Below are 22,903 nucleotides of genomic sequence, written 5' to 3' on the forward strand. Positions count from 1 at the left end.
AGAATAGAATAGACAAGACAAGACAGTATCCAAATGATTTGCACTTAATTAGGGTCAATATTATTCCTCAAAACATTTCATCATGAATGTGTGTACCGAGCCATATTATACAATGTTGTTTATACTGTAAATTGCAATTTTAAAAAACAGTTTGAAAAACAGTACAAGGGAGTATCATTTAACATGTAGGCAAGACATTATTGTCATTTTAACAAGATAATCCCAAACATGTTCTATGAGGAAAAAATGCAAAATATTTTTCCCTATATACTTGAAACTTGTGTTCATGGTGTACCTCTTTTAAGTGATTCCTCTTTAAAAGTCTTTCCCCTTTAAAAGGTGTTATTACTGAAATATAGACTTCAGTGTTGGCCCTCTCCGGGTCTCAGATTTAAAGAGTATTTGACTAGTATTTTGGTTTTCATTATTATCACTCAAAATTGTGTCAGTTAATAGGGTTTCAACGCAAACTGTTTTCAGAGGTGTAAAGCAGATATATGTTTGATCATTTTAGTTAATTCAGTGTTGCATTTAAAATAGTTTCTGAAACTATCTTCCTCTCCCTTCCTACCACCTTTGGTCTTTACATTTAGACACCTACTGTTTGTGACTCTTAATTCATACATATCAGTGAAGATATATAGGAGTCAGGAAACTAATTCTAAACTCTACTTTGATAAGGGCTATTATGTGGCCTAGGATAAGCTAAGTGTTTTTAAATGTTAACTTTATTTGTAACACTAGAATAATTAACTTACTCTGCCAAATGCATAGATTATTTTATTATGAATTTTAAAAATTCATATGATTTTCAAATATATGAAGTTAAAAGTAATAATGCCTACCTATTAGTGAATACCTTTCCCATAATCTACATTTTTTCCATAAAGTATTTACTTTATGGTGATAAATTTGGAACATATGGATATATTTATGTTTGTGTATATGTGTATGTGTGTATACATATAAGCACATAAAAGTTCTGGGATTTTGTTTTGTGTGTTTTATAAAAACAAGTATACTAAATCTATTCTTCCATCACTTATTTTTATTTCGCTGCACATTATATTTTAAAAATCCTCTCCTTTTAGTATGTAGAGACCAACCTCATCCTTTTTTTAATGCTGCAGCTATTTCCGAAGTTATAGTAGTACAGTACTATAATTTACTTAACCAATTTACTTCACTTATTTGTGGACATTTAGGTTATATTATGTGTTAGTCCATTTTGTGTTGCTATAAAGAAAACACCTGAGGCTGAGTAATTTATAAAGAAAAGAAGTTTATTTGGCTCACAGTTCTGCAGACTGTACAAGAAGTATCACGCCAGCATCTGCTTCTGGTGAGGGCTTCAGGGAGCTTCCAAACAAGGCAGAAGGCTAAGGGAGAGTAGGTGTGCCACATGGTGAGAGAGGGAGCTAGAGAGAGCCCAAGGTCTTTTAAACAGCTGGCTCTAGTGTGAACTAGTAAAGTGAGAACTCACTCAGTACTGCAGGAAGGGCACCAAGCCTTTCATGAGGGATCTGCCCCCATGATCTAAACACGTCCCACTTGGCCCCACCTCCATCACTGGGTATCAAATTTGAACATGAGATTTGGAGAAGCCAAATATCCAAACTGTCTCATATTAGTCTCAATTACAACCAATGAATATTTTTTAATATACATATTTGTCTACATGTGCACATTCTTCCATAAGTCAGATTTCTAGATATAGAATTGCTTGGTCACATGTGAATTTACATATACAAATTTGATAGAGACAAGTTGGTCTTCAAAAAATTTTCTATCAGTTTATATACCCACCAATAGTTTGACCAATTGTTTACTCTCATCAAAACTAGAAACTACCTGGAACATAGTAAAGAGGTAGTAATATTCCACAGAGATGTATGAACATTATTTTGTATTTTTCCATAGGCAAATCTATTTAGGTTTTAGTTTCTTCATCAGTAAAATTAGAAATTTAGATAACATTCCTTGGTTTAATAAACATTTATTCATTGTTTACCTGATATGAGGCTATTTTTTTTATTTTAGGATTCTATACTTGTTTTCATCACAAAATTGATAACTTTTTTTTCCAGTTGGAGAAGGAAACCCATTCAGATATTTATTGGGTGAAAGAAATATTATATTTATTTTCCTCTAATATTTTGGGTAGGGAACCAGGATAAGTAAAAGAGATAAGGTGTTTTTTAGGGTTTTGTTTTTGTTACTGTTTTTGTTTTGCTTGTTTTTCCTTCTAGGCTGGGTGTAGAGATGTGTGGTCTACTATAATGCAAAGTGATTTCAAAAATTTGAATGTCAACTTTTCCATATTTCTTGGTTTGTGACAGGTCCATGATATAACTATTCCAATTTATTTACTAATTTATCTCCTGCATATCATTTATTGGCAGATGTGTAAGGGTCAGCCTTCAATTCTAATGTAAAACAATATTTTAAACAAACCACTATGGTCTCTTTATTGCAGATTTACACACTTCCTTTATTGCCTTGAAACCAGTATCTATGGTCCCATGAGGAATATGTAAAATAATTCATGCTCTCAAGAATATTTTTATTTTGAATGTAACAGGGCAATATTGCTTTTTGAATCCTGCCTGACAAACTTTGGAGATGCTAACAGCCTATTAATAAAGGAGAATTTCCCTGGTGGCCAAGAATGTTAAAAGCAGCTTTAACATCCCTCAATGAATCATGGATCATGTCTTTATAAAATAGATTGAGTAAAACTTCATTAAATAAATGAATAAAGCAGCTAGTGATGAAGAATGAATTAGACAAGATTCCTTTCCTCTTTGACACAGCTAACAATATCATGCCAAAGTTCATGGATCACCAGGGATTTCTCAGGGACAAGGGTCAAACCTGATTAGTAGCTGCCTAAATCTAGGCATACTTTTATTAACAGACTCTGAATGTCAATTTCAGTAAGGACTGTACAGGTATTTGTCACATTTTCCAAGTGAACTACAGTGGTTATTGTACTTTGGATTAAATAGTTATGTTACCTGTGGGATGTATACTTCATGGCATGGCCTTGTCAGTTCATTTAGAGTAGCTATCACCAAACTAATTAAGAACTAGGAATATATGAAAATCAGTTATATTTTCTTCCCTGTTGTGAAAGTGGGTATGATTGTGGTAGTTTGGAAGCCCAGATACTTTTTGATAATTCCACTTTGATGGGTCTATTAAAAATAAATAAATATATATATACATATACATATATATATAAATCACCTCTTAAAGTCTTTTTTAATATGTTAGACCTTATGTTGTTCGTTAAAATAATTAAAAAATGCTTAAAGTACAAACTCTTTTCCCTGTCCAAATCAGGATATAGGCATATAATAAGGCCTAACTGTGTGGCAACAATTTTTGACTTAGTCTGTGATCTAGCGTCAGATAGGAAAGAGCATTCTAGTTCAAGACTGACTCATCTCCACCTTTGCCTTTCCATCTAAATAAATATTTTACCCCTCCTGGAAGAAACTTTCATTAGGAAGAAGAGAATATGTTAGAGCAGAAATTTCAAAATATTGGCTTATAAAATCTACTTCTCAAAAAACTTAAGGCTCCAAATAAAAGAAAGAATTTTCTGGCACCTTCCCCAGACTTACTGAATCAGAATATAGGAAGAGGGCCAGATGTCTTAATTTTAAATCTTCCTATTTGACCTAGCCCTGGACACACAGATGTGTCCAATTATTCTCCTTTGAGAGAATGAATAACAGGCACATAGTTTGGTGTTAGTTTTATTAAGCCTCATTTTCTACACATTTTAGCATGCCTTATAAGTAATACCTGTTCTTAGATGGTTTATAAGCTTTATTTGTTTCACTTCAAGTATATCCTAATGACAGTAGTTTTCCAAAAGCATGTTACACAACCCAATGTGTTCGGTTTTTTAGTCACAATTTCATCATTCATAGGAATAAATATTGGATCCTAGAGCTAGAGGGTACCTCTAGAGAACATTTCATCAAGCCTCCTGTCTTTAATTAAGTAGATGTCTAAAGCATACAGAAGAGATTTCCCTTAAAATACTGACAAATGTTTAAGAAGCCCATTCAGTAGCTTATTGCATTATTTTTATTGCTATCATAGTAAAAAATTCTTCATCATGTCCAACTCAAATCAGCTCTGATTTACCCTAAGCATTTCTCTTCTTGTTCACATCTCCAAGAATGTAACTGAAAACACTTTAACAGCAAAATCATCCCATTGAAATACTGTTTAATGAACATGATGCATTTCATGGACACAGTTTGTCAAAATTTTGTCAATAAAAGTAGAAATAATGTAGGCAAGCACGGAGGTATGAGTCTTTGAATACTAATTGAAATAAAATGAAAAGGAAAATAAATATGCTTTAACATGTGCTTAGCAATGAAATTGGGGGTTGCCCCAAGATCCTTTTCACTCAGAAAGCTCCTGGGTGAGAGAAGAGAACAGTTTTCAGATGCTCTTTTGTTTATCTGAAATGTTTGCCTTTAGAACCAGCCAAGCAATAGTTCTGTACCCAATCTAGGTCATTTTCCTCCCCAATCTTTCTATCTGCTTGCACATCAATTTTTGTTTATTTGACTTCCCAATTAGTGATAGAGAGCTTAACAAGACAAATAGGAAATTAAAGCAAGAGGTTGTTGTGATTAAGTTTCTGACAAGGAATAATAAATCAGTCTGTCAACAAATGGTGCAAATGACAGAAATTTTTTTTTCCCCATTTTGACTGATTAGAATAATGGATCTCAGTTCTAGACTACACATTGGAATCACCTAGGGAGATTATTAAAACTATCAGAGCTCCTAGAATATTGCCAGTGACTTTGATTTAATAGGAATTAGGTGATTTCCAAGAATTCTATTTTTGAAAAAATACTCTATACCCTGTTACTCAAGTGGGATCTGTGGACCAGCAGGCATAGACATTACCTGGGTGCTTATTAGAAATACACAATCTTGGGTCCCACTGATACTGAATCAAAAATTTTATTTACACAAGAACTCTCACATTCAAGTTTGAAAGATCATGTTATATGATTTAATACACAACCTGGGTTCAGAAACACTGGGTAGAGAAAGTGAAGAGAATTAAAGGCACTAGGGAGAGAAGATGGAGGAGAGAAGGAAAGGGTAAGGAGATGGAGGAAGAGGGAAGCGTCAGAGTGTAAAAACATGGGGAGAAGACACAAAGACTGCCTAAATTTAGCCTTATTTGTTTTGTTAATGGACAAACTGAGATCTTCTTGTCTTGTCACTGTGATGTCAGTGCTGTTTTGCATTATTTATGAATGCTCTTTGTCCTTTTTGTTACTCATCAGAAGCAACAATAAATGTTTGATTAGTAAATTGCCAAGCTTCTTCAAACAAAATACATTTATTCTGAGGTAGTAACTTTAATCAGTATTGGTTATCATTATATTTAAAGAAGTAATTAAGCCATTGCTTTTATTAGTGAGATAGTGATAAGATTAAGCTACTTACAATTTTTAGAAATTTTTGAGGTAATATTCTCTCAGCAGTATCCCCTCACCATGAAATGTTTGGTTCCTTAAACTTAACCCATCTGATTCTCATGGATATTTTGAATGAATCTCTCTTCCCAGTGTCAGGTTTACTGACCTTAATTTAACAAGCAGTTTAACTTCCCAGGTTTTACAGCTTATATTAAACAATCACATTTAGTGGTGTACCACCAATGAATACGCTAGTTAAAATTCAACCCAAATATCTTAATGTACCCAGTGAAGCAATTTAGAAAGGAAACTAAGTACAGGGAAAAAAATTCTAATGAAATATTTGAGCAAGAATGAAAGAAAATTAATAAAAGCCAAGGTAATTATAAATTAATGCTCCTATGGAGGCTGAGTTATTTCATTGATTTCAGGAATTCTGTTTTGTTTTGTGTCTCCATTATAATAATATATGAGTATAATTTGATGAGTTTATTCATATTAAGTAATGCTTATTAATCAAAAATGCTACTAAATAAATTTACTTTATGGTACAGTTTCACTTGCCCTTGAAGCCTTGATATGTGCAAAGGAAATGTTTTGTTGAAAACAAGTCTCATATAACAATGTAAAGAAATGTTTCTTAATTCTATCACATCACTATTTAAATATTAAGCTTATTGTTTTATTCTTTTTGTTTATATTATCATCCACCAGATTCCAAATATTTTGTGCTTACTGAATATTCATTTGGAATTAAGGCATGTGAAAATCTTGATAGTGAAAACCAATTTTTATTGTTTAATGTAACTTACTTTAAAAAATATCAAGTATAGACTGTTTAGGGGGAAAACCCCATAATTCCTTTTTAAGATCTTGAAATCAAAATTTTAGAAAGTATTTGCATTTGGGTGATGATTTAGAGGAATTTTTTTTACATGTTCCCGAAATGGAATGTAATAACTGAGATCAAAGTGTCCTGAAAAAATATGAAATATTTGACCACTATATGGAAGAAATCACTAATTTGAAAAATTTAGTGTTGATTCAACATATATGATTAAATAATTTAAAATACATGTTTTACTAGTTTCAATATAATAATTCTTATTAAGACCAAGATTGTATGTTAGATTATATTTGTAACATATTACTTTCCTATTTAAATAGTATACTCAAAGAGAGAAATTATTTAATATGAACACTTAACAAATCATTTTAAAATAAATTTAGGGTTAATTATCTTTATAATTTCTTATCTTTTACATTTTCTACATTAATCTTCTCATTTGGCAGGAAAGACCAAAGTAAATAAAGGAGACTGAAACATTTTATATATATAGTTACCTTAAATTGCCATAGAGTTAAAAATAGAAATTATTTGTAAGTGTCTAGAATTAAAATATGATGTGACTTATAGGATAGGCTTTTGACTCAACATCATGTCATTGTTTTCCAGCTAAGCAATGTCTGTCAACTAGAAGCATATTAATAGACTGTCCTGTGATAACATTTATTTCAAATCTAGTAATTTGTTTATTCAATATATGTCTGCTATTTTAATTAGTGGCTCTCAGTACATCAAAAGAGCTTTACTAAATCTAGAAAAAAATTGTTTGCATTTTTTCTTTACAAAACCATCTATTAAAAGTGTTTCCTTTATATTGTATGAATTACTAAGACATCTAAATAAATACACCACTTGGTTAAAAGATAGGAACATCAATATAAACATAACATATGATATGAAGAGTTAATGAGTGAATACGATTTGTTTTGGTATATATCATATACATAGTGTACGTATCAAATGTAAATATAAATAAAATTATATAAATGCCTGTATAGTTCTAAACATTAAAATACACCAAGAAACAAAATAAAGCTAATAAATAAATTGTAAAGTATGTTAAATGTTGACTGATACTATGACAAAAATGAAGGAAGGAAGGAAGGAAGGGAGGGAGGGATGGAGGGAGGGAGAGAGGGAAGGAAGGGAAAGAAAAGACAAGAGAAAGAGAAAGAAAGAAAGAAAAGGAAGGAAGGGAGGGAGGGAGGGAAAGAAGGAAAGAAAAGAAAGAGAGAGAGAAAGAAAGGAAGAGAGGGAGGGAGAAAGAAAAGGAAAGTCCATCAAGAATCAGTTGTTTGGAAAAGATGAAATATTAAACAGGGGCAGACTTCAACATAAAGGTGCAATTTGAGCAAAAACATAAAGAAGGTAAAGGGGTAGGCCAAACTGACCTATTATGTGGAATTTTATACTAGATGTTTTATAAAAGAAATAATTTATTATGAAATTTAATGTAACCCAAATTGCAAACACAAAATATACCCTCACAAATCCAGGTCATAAATTTTTTTTCTTTTCAAAATCTTCTGTAAGCTGTGGTAAGAAATATCATGTAACCTTATTTGCACAAAATTAAAAGAAGACAGAGGATGAGTCCAAAGTCTGTTTTAGAAACTCTATTTGATGTTTGTATTGATTGTACTACTTAGGGAGTAATTAGATCATGTCCAAAGAAAGGATATTATTCATATTAAAATATTGTGAATTATTTTATGAATATCATCATCATGTTCAGTGGAAAAGGATTCAAATAAAATGTGGACTTATGAAATAATCAACAGCAGAATTTAAGGAGCTTTTAAATCTGATAATGGATACTAAAAATAATTCCCAATTATTTGCATTTTGATATGCACTATTTCTTAGTTTTTAAATATTTATCTATTTACACTTCTCAGGACCTTACCTCTTTAACTTTCTACACTTTTTATCCCTCTATTAAGTGCATTAAACACTCAGCAGATACTTTCACTGAGCTGAAATGTGATTTATCTATTTACTTGGAGGGGATACTTATATACTAAGTACAATGCACTGTACTTGTCACTGAGGATTAAAACTTCAGTAAGACAATAAACTTCAATAAACTCGTAGTTTAGTGGGGGGAAGGAAACATCAAAAAAATAAACGCAATGTATAAGTTCAATAAAAATATCTAACAGTTGCTGAGCACTGTTGATAGGGACCATGTTAAGCACCTTATATTTATCTTCTGTATTTATCTTCAATCCTATTAGACAGGTACTAATACTGGCTCCATCTTACAAATGGTAAAGTAAAATACAGAGTGGTTAAATAACTTGCCCATATCTCATGGGTAGACTGGATATGAGTCTAGATCTTCAGACTGCATAGACTGCTGCATTAACTTCATCTTCTTGTTTATTCAGAAGCAAGAGTAAGAGAATAATTCTCGGAGATGTGTCTGGAAAAGTTTCAGGCCAAGTATTTGCTAGATAGAGAAGACAGGAAGGCTTTTTAACATGGAGAAATGCCTTGTGAAAAGGCAGTAAAAATCACAATTGCATATGGTACTAGGAATCAGGAATCCCAAGTGGTGTTTCTGTCTGGCTGGATGTAAGAAACAGAGGGAGAGTAAAGAGATGACTAGAGATGGTGGTCAATTTATGGAAGACTTCATCCCTTGCTAAAGGTTTAATCCTTTAGTATAGGGATGCCAGTAAGTTTCACAACGTGAATCAACATTGGTGATACAATGGCTTATATTTTCAAGCCATTGCTTTTAGGGTGACACGAAAGATTAATTGGAAGAAAATGATGGGATCTGAGAAAACTTTTAGAAAGCTATGTAATAATTTAGAGATAAGTTTTGAACAAAGTTAGAATAAGGAGGAAAAGTAATGAAGAATATTTAGGAAACAGAATTGCTAATATTTGGCAATTTTATTAAGTATGAGAAGTGATGGTGAGAAGATAGGAGGATGAAAAATGTATCCCAAAATATTGGCTGAGTTACTGGAAATATATGGTGCTTCCATTATGTGAGATAAGGGAACAAAGAAGAGAAATGTACTTGGTGGGGTTGGGAAAATGAGTTAATACCATTTTGTACACCTTGGGGCATCTAAATGAGGACTTCTGCAGAAAGCTGGAAATACATGCTGCAGCTACATAGAGAATTGAGTTCTGGATCCGAAAGTCATCTATCCATAAGTAGTATGAAAAATAAGGGATGAATGATTTTTACCCAGGAATGTGCCCAATGCCCCCGCCAAAATTGTCAAGACCAAGTCTGGGAAATACTTATATTTAGAGTCCCGATAAAGTAGCAGCAAAGGAAGCTTAGAAAAACTATTGAAAAGGGTAGGAAGAAATAAAGCTGAAGTGGAAATACAGAAGCCATGAAGTGATATGCTACATATATCCTGTAAAATTTGTACTTTGAATACTTTAAACATATTTCTTTAGAATAAGTGAGATAAGCAGAATTGTGTCCCTCGTTGCTATAATTTTGATCACAGGCTATAGCATTGTTTTTATTGTACTTTACTTTGACTTACTATATTTTACTTTTACTTGATATGATGACATCAGCTTGGATTGAAGGATGTTATAAGAAATGACCAATGAAACCTTTTGTTGTGTTTAGAATGATGGCTTCTTCCCTCCTCCCTTCCTCCTTTTCTTCTTCTCTACCTTCCTTTCTTCCTCTCTCATGTAAAATATAATGTAAATCAAGTAAAAGTTTGTTTCTCTTCCTGGTTTGACTACTAAAAGTTTCCATTTCTGGAGAGACCTTCTATTACAGGATCTAACTGAGAGCATTGTTTGAATTGATTTTACCTTTCCCAACCTGTCAAATGCCTTATTCAGCTATCTCATTTTTTAAAAAAAACTTTAGCGACAGTGTCTCACTATGTTGCCCAGCTGGAGTGCAGCAGTTGTAGCACACTACAGCCTCCAACTCCTGGGCCCAAGTGATCCTCCCGCCTCAGCCTACCAAGTAACTGGGACTACTGATGTGCTCTATTGCTCCTGGCTTCAAATTGGATTCTTTCTTGTTAAGTTGTCTGATTGTTGTAAAGTACAATAATTGTTTGCTGAAATTAGAAAAATATAAAAACAGAACAAATTATATGTTAATTTTGAAGATTTTTGTGTAATAATTTTGATCTAGTTGCAGACTTCATTCATTAAATGTTTGCAAAATTGAATCAATGGTAGGTTGAGTATATTGTGACTCCAGAACTCAGCTTTTCTCAGCTATTTCAAATAACCTTATGAGTTTCTCTCTGTGGCTGACTTTGATTGAGACCCCATCTCTGCCTTCTGCAGTGACAAGGACAGTGTGTGCAGAACAATGTGATGGCAGATGCTACGGACCCTACGTCAGTGACTGCTGTCATCGAGAATGTGCTGGAGGCTGCTCAGGACCTAAGGACACAGACTGCTTTGTATGTCTGGGAGTTCTCCCTTTTATTCTCTTGCTCTCCTTCTCTTCCCTTTTTGATTCAGGCACATTGACTCTTTAATATATTATTATAATAGGATCAAGTTTAGCCATTTTAGGATTAAGAAAAATGCTCTGCCTTTCTAAGAGTCATTCCTTCACTGAGTTGGCTATTGATTAACTAGAATTGTTCTGTTCTAAATAAATTGTATCTTTCTGATATAATTTATATTACAAATGAGATTTATTGGAAAATATATTGAGATGTCTTTTTAGAATCGAATAGCATCCTTTCTGAAAAGGCAGTGATTACCTGTTTATGTTGTTTCATCATTGAGCCAGATAAGTGGGGGCAACTGCATTTTATTTCTTGAATATAAATTCCACGATTATAGCAGACAAATTTATGCATTTAAGTATTTTTTGGTTTATATTGTTCATAAGTTAATATTTAAAAAGTTTAAAATTTACAACTGCACATTTAAAGCAACTTATATGTTAATATGTATGATTTTTATCTTAGAAGAGGATACTTTTACTTCCTTAAAATTAACGTTTATAGTTTGTTGGGGATACTTTTTAATTACATTTTGATATAGTTCTGATACAGTTCTTTTTGTTCTTTGGAATACATATAAGCAATTCTGTGACTTATAGTTAATTCAATTTCATATACACAGAACACCGGTTTCATTTTTAAGCTAAAATCATAAAAATAAGTAATTGTTTTTATAATTAAAAATGAATACAGAAATTTATTTATTTTTTTCTTCTCAAATATCTAGCAAACAAACATACATAGAATTGAGCACTTTTTTTCAAATTGACACTTAATTCCAGAAATAAGCAAAATATAAATTAAAGCTCTCATGATATAGATAGTAATTTCTTAGTTTCTTAATATCATAAGAAACTTAATTTGTCTACCCTAATTCTATACTGAAATGAAAATATGTGTTACAGATATGGATAGAGAAGAAAAAGGAGAGGAAGTCAAAATGTTAAAACTTTAAAGAACGTTCTCAGCAGGTCTTGAGCTGAGAACCTTTCCCTTGTCTATCACCAGACACAGGATGGAAACTTGATTTTGGGCAGGTGTCACATTAACAATTCCAAAACAGTAACAATAATAAACAACAATAGCAAAAACTGTCACTTAGAAGTTTTGCACTACATTTTATTCATGGTTCCATTATCCTGATAAGCACAGTGCCGAGTAAGCTTCAAATTATCATTTCATTACTTTTATGGAATGGTCCAGTGATTCCACTTTGGCATTTGGTACAGAATGTTCAAGAATGTCAGACCAAGGCCTTGATGTAAGTTACATTGTTTTGTACGCTCTCTGAAAGGTAAATTTGTTTTATCCCTCTGACTTATGTTCCTTTTTTCCTAAGCAATCTGTGCACAACATCACATAAAGTATGTTAGTAAACCAATTATATAAGGACACATGAAGTTTTATAGTCATAAATTAAAACTTACTGAGTTTTCTAGATTGGTTTTTAATAGATTCTTCTTAGAACATGTCATCTTAGTGAATAATGTATCATCAGTGAATCTCATTCTGATTATGCATCTAGTAGACCATCATCAGGGAATTGTCATGTTTGTGATAAAGTACTTGCTAAAACAACAATTGATGAAGCAAATGTTTTGAGGAAACAGAATAAATTAATGCTTATTAATAACCATATGTACAATTTATGATGAAATGTAAATCATAGCTTGAGTTCACATTAGCTTACATTCCAGGGCCTAAATTGTTCCTACAAAGGCTTAATTTCTTAGTTAAAAGAATTAGCTCATCCATGCTTTGTTAATCACGTTTATACATACTTATGCATATGTTCTCTTTTTACATCAAATACCTAACTCTCAGTTGGTAAAATGCTTTTTAATTTTTCTCACATTAATTTAAAAATATAAATGAATTGGATTCTTAATATAAATATATAAGTCAGCAGAAATGAACGGTCTTAAATCAATGTAGTAGCTTTTACTATACAAAGTAATGTGACATTATGAAAAAAGCCTTATGGGAAATGGCATCATATTATTTAATAACAGGCTAATTATAGCTAGTAACCACTTTACATTCTGGCATTATATACACTACATTTATTCCTGTATAGTCACCTGCTAGAGCCCTTTCAGTCCAGTTTAAATGACCGGCACAATTTTTTTTACTATTTAATGGTGATAATTGTGCTTAACGTGACACTTAAGGCACTGAATTCCCCAAATGCCAGCTCAAAAGAAAGTCTAGCTTGTAGAATTAGGGATTTAGTTCATGGGGCCAGACGCTAAGATTAAACATAAATGCTTTGAGTAACTGTAAGCTTAAATAATTTGTCACCATTAGCTAACTCTAATAAATTAAACCAATTCTCAGTTTTGAAATGAGTGGATGGATAATAAGCAATTTAAGCATCAGTGACTATAAATAGTGTATTTATGACATTGGGAAAAAAAGCTTTGTAAAATTTTAGAAACACAAATTTATAAAATTGACTATAAAATTATCAAATTTTATAGTATTTATAAGATTATGATATACCAAGTAAAGAATGCAACCTTCATACTGTTGCAGCAATGTTTCACTAACAAATGTTATGAAACTTATTTGTAAGTGGAAGTCTTATTGGCTGTGTTGCAGGCCTGCATGAATTTCAATGACAGTGGAGCATGTGTTACTCAATGTCCCCAAACCTTTGTCTACAATCCAACCACCTTTCAACTGGAACACAACTTCAATGCAAAGTACACGTATGGAGCATTCTGTGTGAAGAAATGCCCACGTAAGTAACAGAAATAGAAAAACCAAATTAATTAGATCGTTATTTGAAATCAAAGAAATTTCATGTAAGTTCATTTTAATTCAAAACTTGTAAGAATATTGTGAATTACTTTAGGTATGAGTACTATCACTCTAATTTCACAAATAAGGATATTAAACCAAAAATTTAAAGCGACTGGTCTAAAGTTTCATAGCAAAGGAATGACACGTCTGAGTTCATTGTAACGTGTTGTAGATGTGTTGTTGACTCGTAAACTCTTATTTTCACTGTGCCCCAATTTTATTACATATCATGCCACTTCTCAGAAAAATGATTAGTTAAGTGGCAGCAAGCTATGTAATGAATAGAGTCTGCTTCTAATAAGAGTGAATTTTTACTTAAAATGATTTCTGATTATTTATTTATACTAGAATATATAGCATTATAATTTTAATATCAAATCTAATCTTAAACAAAAACAATACATATAAAGGATATGTTAAGGGATCTTTAGCAAATTGTTAACTCAGCCTGGGGATTCAAAATGAACAGCTTGATTTTCATGAGGTATTCAGTATAATATATAATATATCTTGATATTTGCTTGAGTCAGTTTCTTTTCTTTGAGTGACTAATGGGACATTTCCTCTATGTTTTACCTATTGGAAAGGCTGAAAAAAATCACTACATTTCTCCAATACTCACTTAAAAAAAGGCTTTACAATCTACAGCATACAGCATACAGATATTATGGCTTCCTTTACTTTGTGTATGTGATGTAATAGGAAGTACAGGTTGAGTATCCCTAACCTGAGAATATGAAATCCAAAATTCTCCAAAATTTGAAACTTTTTGCGTACCAACAAGATACCACATGTGGAAAATTCCACAACTGACCTCATGTGACAAAATGCAGCACATAACACATAGTTTATTCAGCATCCCCAAGGGAAAAAAAACCCTCCCAGACCCCTTTAGCTATAATATATTTTTTCCAGGCTTGCTCAGATTCCCCCATGCAAGCACACTTACAAAATGTAATTAGATGGCACACGTGCATGTCAGCACACCAACAGTGGATTCTCCACAATGTCCCACATGGGGCCAAGACCTATGTGCATTACTATGTTTTTTGTTGTTGTCGTTGTTGTTGTTTTGCTTATTCTCTGCTCTATGATATAAAGATATTGTTAACATGTCAAAAAGACTTGGAGTTACCCTTTATGGGTAACAGTGATAAGAATAAGAAGAAGCATTTATGTTTATCTATAGCACAGAAAGTCAAGCTGTTAGAGAAACTGGACAGTGGTGTAAGTGTGAAACATCTTATAGAGGAATATGGTATTGGAATGACCACCATATATGAACTGAAAAAAAACAGAAAGATAAACCATTGAAGTTCTATGCTGAAAATGATGAACAGAAGTTAATAAAAAATTGAAAAATATTACATAAAGCTAAAAATGAAGACCTTGATTGTGTATTGAAAGGGTATATCTACCACAGCCTGAGGGAGACCAAAAAAAAAAGAAAAAAAAAAAAAAGAGAAGAAAAGAAAAAAAAAGAAAGGGTGGACCCATCAGTGTTGCAGTGAACACATACTATGTCATTTACATGTATGCTGATCATAAAACAGGCAAAGATCTATCACAATGAGTTGAAAATGGAAGGGACCTATGAATATTCAATAGGCTTGTTACAGAAATTTAGGAAAAGACACAGCATTAAGTTTTTAAAGATTTATGGTGATAAAATATCTATTATCACAAAGCAGTGGAGAAATTCATTGATGAGTTTGCCAAGATCATTGCTAATGAAAATCTGATGCCAGAATAAGTATATTATGCAACCAAACATTGCAGTTTTGGTGTTATTGCCCCAGAAAGACAATGACTACACCTGATGAGACAGCTCTTACAAGAATTAAGAATGCCAAAGACAGAATAACTGTCCTGAGATATGCTAGTGCAGTAGGCACATATAAATTTAATCTCTTACGAGAGGTAAAGCTTGCATCCTCACTGTTTTCAAAAAGTGAATTTCTTACTGGTCCATTGTTATGCTACAAAAATTCGTGAATCCCTAAGGACATCTTTTCTGATTGGTTTCACAAACATTTTGTACCAGCAGCTCATGCTCAGTACAGGGAAGCTAGACTGGATAACAATTGCAAGATTTGGTTACTCCTTGACAACTATTCTGTTCATCTTCCAGCTTAAATTCTCACAAAAATAATGTTTATGCCATATCCTTTACCACAAATGTGACTTCGTTAATTCAGCCATGTGACCAGAGTATCTTCAGATCAATGAAGAGTAGAAATAAAAACATGTTCTTGAACAGCATGCTAGCAGAGTGAACACAGGCATGGATGTGGAAGGATTTGAAAAGGAATTTAGCACGAAAGGTGCCATAGATACTGTCGCCAATGCCTGGAATACAGGGACTAAAGACAAAGTTGTTCATGCCTGGCACAACCTCTGACTTTATGGCTATGTTCAGTGATGATGATGAAAAAGATGACTTTGAAGGATTCTATATGTTAAGTGATTAAAAAAATAATATCTGACCTCTTTATAAATGCAAAAAGTACACCTTCACAGTCTGCAAACTGGAAGAAGTAGATATCAGAGAAGTTTTCATCATGGATAATGAGCCTCCAGTTGTTTATTCATGGACCAATGGTGAAAGAGTAGAAATGATTCTGAATTAAAGTGATTATCAATGAAGATGATGTTTTTAGCACTGCAGAAAAGTGTCTATAGACAACATGAAAATATGTGATGGCCTTACTGAAGGAATAGAGCAGTGTACATTAATAACAGAACAAGAAACCATGCCAGGTTATAAAATCAAAGAGACACTTCTGAGACAAAAATTATTGTTAATGAGTTATATGACTCTGGAGGAAACATTTAAGAAGCCATCCAGCAGAATGTCTCATCATCCCTACATGACCCCGTCCCTGGTCCCACAACTGCTTCTGATTTTTCTTTTCACCTGAAAAGATCAAAACCCAGCATCATGGCTATATACTGAAAGCCTGCCATTGCTTCTTGTTGTTAGTGTTTTTTAACAGCTATAAAGGTATTCTGGTGATGTTACTGTGCTGCTTAGTTATCCCAAACACATTATTTTTTCACTGTATTAATGCTATATCATATTTTTTTTTGCTGTCAAGTTGTTTTTTTTTTTTTTTTTGAGACAGAGTCTCACTCTGTTGCCCAGGCTAGAGTGAGTGCCGTGGCGTCAACCTAGCTCACAGCAACCTCAAACTCCTGAGCTCAAGCGATCCTCCTGTCTCAGCCTCCCGAGTAGCTGGGACTACAGGCATGCGCCACCATGCCCGGCTAATTTTTTTTTCTATATATATTTTTAGCTGTCCATATAATTTCTTTCTATTTTTAGTAGAGATGGGGTCTCGCTCTTGCTCAGGCTGGTCTCGAACTCCTGAGCTCAAACGATCCGCCCACCTCGGCCTCCCAGAGTGCTAGGATTACAGGCGTGAGCCACCGCGCCCGGCCTGCTGTCAAGTTTTTATGCGTGAATAAATGTAAGAAAATGATTGCTTGTTGGTAGCATATAATAGCATATAAATTCAGAGTCAGGAATGACGGTGTTGCCCACAACCACAGATTATTCACATGGATAGCTGAGATAGTAACACCTTTGCTTTTGACAGTTCAATGTACATAAACTTTGTTTCATACACAAAATTATTAAAATATTATATAAAATTACCTTCAAGCCATGTGTGTAAGGTGTACATGAATCATAAAAAAATGAATTTCATTTTTAGACTTGGGTCCCATCATTAAGGTATCTCATTATGTATATGCAAATATTCCAAAATTTGAACCAAATCTGAAATCTTTTGAAACATATTTGGTCCCAAGCATTTCAGATAAGAGATACTCAACCTACATGAGGGACATGGGATTAGAGTGGCTGTTGGAAATTAACTTGGAATACAAAAATCTTCATACTTTGTGCCCACTCCCATGGATTCATACATAACCCTCTACCCCAGACTCCCTTTTTCTCAGATTTTCCAATATTTCATCTCCCAGGGCAAGCTACTGCCCGTGAGTCCATATAAATTCTAAGCTTAGGCACTTCTCTTTCCACACAAAGTGAGTGATCAGTTGCATTACTCAGAGCTATGCCCTTTGGTAGGATTTTCTCTTGCCACTATCTTTCAAGTCTACTCCTAAGTGAGGCTGCATGCAGAAAATCTGCCCTTCCTTTTCAGCTAGCCTACAAACCAAGCTTAGTCTTTGTCATCCTCTCTCAGCTTGTCATAATTACCCTCTCTTGCCCCCCATACATCCATAGATAAGAGCTTACTCATAGGTATGAGAGGGTCCAGCATCCTGGTGTATGTCATGGGAATAGGAACCACCTGCTTATGCAGTTTACTTGTGCTTCTGCCCTTACTCATATCCGGTCCCAAAAGTACTGCTTTCATTTTACAAGGGACTGCTCTTGGACCTGCCTAGCATTATGACATTATAACAAAACTTTGTTCATGATAGGCAATTCCGTCTACAAGGTCAATCACTGGCCCATGGTTAGGTGCTCCATCTCTACCAGGACCCAGAAACATGTCAGGAGCTGTTTGTTCAATGGTGTACAGTCCTGTGCTGCAGAGAGCATGGCTTAGCTCTAGTAACCTAGAGGTCTCTGTGGTGAGTTTCCAGTTGGGACTTGCCATAACTCCACGTGGCATTTTCCCACCATAGACACTTCCAATATCATAGAGCCTCTTGGGTTTTATGATCCAAGTAACAGAGTTGCTTGCACCATAGCCTGGATGTATACCATATGTCTTTTCTCCTCTGGGCACCCCTCAAGGCTAAAACCCTCCACACTGTTCTGTATTGTGCTGGAACAGTATCCCAGGCATGGAAAGATGCTGCCCTTAAAAGCAGCATGACCTATCAGGTGTTATGTTTTCCCTTTATTGTGGGAGGCTCTAGATGCAATAATTTAACCTTTATTTTGGAGAGGATGTCCTGGCATATCTCAGGTCACTGGACTCCTAAACATTTCACCCAAGTGTTAAATAATAAGAAGCCCTCTGTCTATTTGGTGTACTTTTTCTAAGGTACTGCTCTTTCAAATTTTGTTTTGTTTCTTTGTATAAAAACATGAGAAAGCATCTGTGGCACTCCATTGAAAGACAGAACACATTGTAAATATTTCCTCCTAAATATGAAATGCACTTTCTTGATCCAGCGCAATTCAACTTAAGCTTTATTTGTGCTTCATGAACTTGAAGTATTTTTAGACATCAAACTTGCATCATGACATGAAATGAAGTGGAACTACTGAAAAATACAAACTAAATGTCATGTACTTTCCTAAGTCTATAAAAGAAATCTAATCTATCTTGGGGGCAATTCAGGATGTGGAGCAGTGGCCAAGTACTAGTTTTTGTTAACGCATACTACCTTTGGATTTGAATGTGAATGGTTGGAGTTACTATTTCAAGTTGAGATACTTAAACAAAGAGTTGTTTTAGGGGAAGAGAAATATACACTATCAGTGATGCTAATCATTTTAAAACCCTAAAATATTTTGTTTTAAACTTGTTTGTTGAACATTAACATTATTTCTTATTTTACCTTTTTTTTTTAAAAAAATCAGATAACTTTGTGGTAGATTCCAGTTCTTGTGTGCGTGCCTGCCCTAGTTCCAAGATGGAAGTAGAAGAAAATGGTATTAAAATGTGTAAACCGTGCACTGATATTTGCCCAAAAGGTGAGTGATAGCTCGGATTATTTTGTTTAGAACAGGAGCCTATACCAACATCTTAATTATACCTTTTAATAGACCAACAAAGTTAGCCTCTGAGAACACACCCACTCCCACAACCAAACCTGCCCACAAACACTTTCCATGACTTTGGACAGCTCCTCAAAGTATCAGTTGTCATAACAGCATGCATTGTTAGTTTTGCATTATTAGTTTTGCATTTGTATCTACTAAAATGGTCCAGATAAAATCAGAGTTAACTTTGATAGGAACTCAGAAATAAAGTTGCAGTTTATTCTATCACTAGTATTTTTTAGAAGTTTTGTACAAAACAAGGGTTCACGTGGTTATGTTAGCATCACAACATATATTAGTTGCTTGCCACTGTATACAAAATGATCTGCTAAGCATAAAAAGAAATGCAAAGGGGCATGCAACATGACCTTTACTCTCCAGATCTTAAAAAAAAATTTAAAGATATATGAAAATACAAGGAAGTTTATCATAAATGTTAAATATTTCAGATAATTCATGCTATAGAATGTTAGTGGAGAAAGAATTTTAGTGAAACCCTTCTATCTGTGGGTTCTCAAATTCTTGACCAGAATGAAACTTAAATAAGCAGAACGAAGGTACAGTCCAAATCTCATGTTATTAAGCTTTTTGAAGTATCAAAGAGTGCCTTAGAAAAGGACAAACTTCTTTCCTTTACACTACATTCTAAAAACTGTTTTTAAAATTGCAGGTTGTAGACCCTTAGTGCATAAGCCATGAAATTATTTTACCAAGGTGACCAGCATTTCAAAAGTATTAAAATAATATTTTGGAATAGATTAGAAAACAGGTAATTTTATGTAGTAATGGGAAGTATTGATTGATGAAGGTTTTGTTTGAGTTATGTATGTGTTGTGTGTGTATACTGGGTATTGATTTAAAATATAATTCCTACAATGAATCATGGTCACTAGACTATAGTGTAGAGACAATATTTTAAAGTGAGTCCAGTAGTAAAAATTGAATGAATGAACTATTAACTTTTTAGAAAAAAATTCTTTTTTAATACATTTTTTCCATTTTATAGTGAAGAACCACTGCCACTTTTACAATGAAAATGTACTTATTTATTGGCCAAAAATAAGTTTTTTCGATCCCCTGATTGTGAATCATGTTTCTACAGCTTGTGATGGCATTGGCACGGGATCGTTGATGTCAGCTCAGACTGTGGATTCCAGTAACATTGACAAATTCATAAACTGCACCAAGATCAATGGGAATTTGATCTTCCTTGTCACTGGTATTCATGGGTCAGTATTAAATTTTTGTACAAAATTATTTTACAATGTGTAGACAAAGCTCAAGGGATACTTTAGCTATGTCTGTTTGATTCCTCTTGACCCAAAAGAGTTTTACCTTTTGCTAATGCTCTTCACCAACGGAAGGAAGGGCTAGATGTTACCAGTAGTGATAGTAAACCAGACATTGAGGGCAATCCACATTTGGGTAACTACTTAAGTTTGAAAATATAAATTTGTATCTAAGCTAAAATGCATTTTCAGGACATTCTTCTCATATCCATAGTTTTCAGCAAGCTTGACTTATTTTTAGAAACCTTTAGGAAAACAATATCGATGAGTGAGGTGAAAATCTTCATTCAGATTCTTAACTGATTAGGTCAAGACAACATAAATGAATATTCCTTTAAAAAAATCTCACATAAAACAAATCAGGAAGTTGAAATTCTCCTGAGCTTATTTCAGAAATCTCTTTGTCCTGATGCATTTTTTTCTCTTTTTTCCCTTAAGTTAGGAAGTTAGTACTACTGTTAAGAGAGCTATTAAATGAATTTCATTTTGATAATGAAAATTGTAACATTATCTGGGCTCCTTTCTTACAGAACCACCTGCTAGTTTTAACTGGGAAAATAATGAAATTTGTGTTCTTTGAATTGTAAGAAAAATGTCAGTATTTTTACTGTATATTTTATCTGTTTGTCTATAGTATTACTTAGTCCCTAAATATTAGTGCTACAGGCTACAGATAAAGAATATCGCTCATATATTTCAATTCAACATCTTCCTCTGAACATATATCATATCATTTCTAGAAGCAAAATAATCTAACACATTATGAATACATATGTGCAAATAGGAACAGTAAGAGCAAAAGAACAATGTGTTTCTTTCCATTCAAATAAATTATTGTATGTGTTATAGTTTAAAATGTCTCTTTACTTTAACAGGTAGCTTTTAATATGATTCAATGTCAGCTATGATAGTAGTATATATGTACTCTTTGCCCCAGATTTGTTGTATTTGGCCCAAGAAATGCTTTTTTATTAAAAATTAAACTTTAAGATTTCTAATTTATGTTTTAACACATTAACTGCCATGTGAGTTGTATTTAACTCATGCTGTTTTTGAGCCCGGGGCCTCATGAAGCATATGTGACTCACGTCTCTTCACCTTGGGAGCCGGGTGAACTATTTTTCGAGTTGCATATAACTCACACACAGAAGACATATTTTTCATTAAATTAGAAAGGATCGTTTTGTTTTCGAAGTTTTTATTTTATTTTTGTAATAAAACACCGTGGTCCCAAGGAAATTTTTTTTTGCTAGTGTGGCAGTTAATGTGTTAAAATATGTAGACTTAGTAATTCTCAGCCTACATTTTGGTATGGCAACAATCTGTTGGTGCTGGGTCATTTTGAGATGGGACACATTTAAATAACTTTACCACAGTCCCCACTGACCCTCTGGATCCTTTTACATTGCTGTCCTAGCTTCCTTGACCCATTGCATAGGAGACCTGGGTCAATATTTAGGTGCATCATTATAATTTAATGCATGTGTGACATTTAATAAAACAATATACTCACATTTTAACTATTTTTAAAACCAAATATCACCATGAATAAAAGATCATATCATGCTAATAATATTTTCTGAGAAATAAGATAGAGCCACTAGACTTACATTGCCTGCTTTCATGTGGAAATAATATATGAATTAGCCTCAAGTTTATCAGTATGGGGAATGATTTGAAATAATACTCACATGAATTATATTAGATAAGTGGTTTTTGTCCCTAGCAGGCCCAATATTCCTCTTTTATATATTAAGGGTTTGACTCTTCCTTTTAAATTCTGAAATAAAATTTATAGATAATATAGCTTACCTACATACATAATTTTAAAAAATCATTTTAATTCTCTAGTTATAATTTAAAGAAGAAAGAAAAGGAAAGTAATGTACAATAAAATATGTATTGTTAGGAAAATGCTAAGATTCCACCTATAATGAAAGTTTGGGTTTATGAGAAATAAGAATAAAAGTCATTTCATGTAAGGACAGGGAAATAAGGCAGAACAGCTGGCCACTGGAATAGAAAATAACTAACCAGAGGCATTGTTATATAACAAAAGGAAGAGGGAAATCACATTGATTGAAATTGGGGTAACAAGACTAGGGATGAATTGCATTTGGTCAAAGTATGATGAAGCATGAAGTCTGCACAAATGAGGTGCTATACATCTGGTAGGACATTTTAAGGTTGTACAAGACATGAGGCAGTCCTTTGCTGTAAAAGACATTCAGCAGCCTTGGCCTGTTAAATACTATTTATTTATTACAAAAGGCCTA

At 33.3% G+C, this 22,903-nt stretch overlaps 1 protein-coding gene across 1 annotated transcript in view; it reads left to right on the forward strand.

Annotated features, from left to right (window-relative positions):
* ERBB4 (erb-b2 receptor tyrosine kinase 4) overlaps positions 1 to 22,903 on the forward strand; it is a 665,849-nt gene that overhangs the window by 352,248 nt on the left and 290,698 nt on the right. Inside the window, exons 6-9 of the mRNA XM_069474179.1 lie at positions 10,612 to 10,730; positions 13,386 to 13,527; positions 19,156 to 19,269; positions 20,441 to 20,567. Of these exons, the coding sequence (XP_069330280.1) occupies positions 10,612 to 10,730; positions 13,386 to 13,527; positions 19,156 to 19,269; positions 20,441 to 20,567 (502 nt within the window). The remainder of the gene's footprint in view (positions 1 to 10,611; positions 10,731 to 13,385; positions 13,528 to 19,155; positions 19,270 to 20,440; positions 20,568 to 22,903) is intronic.

The sequence above is a fragment of the Eulemur rufifrons genome, chromosome 1 (genome assembly GCF_041146395.1).
Source record: "Eulemur rufifrons isolate Redbay chromosome 1, OSU_ERuf_1, whole genome shotgun sequence".
NCBI classification, from domain to species: Eukaryota; Metazoa; Chordata; class Mammalia; order Primates; family Lemuridae; genus Eulemur; species Eulemur rufifrons.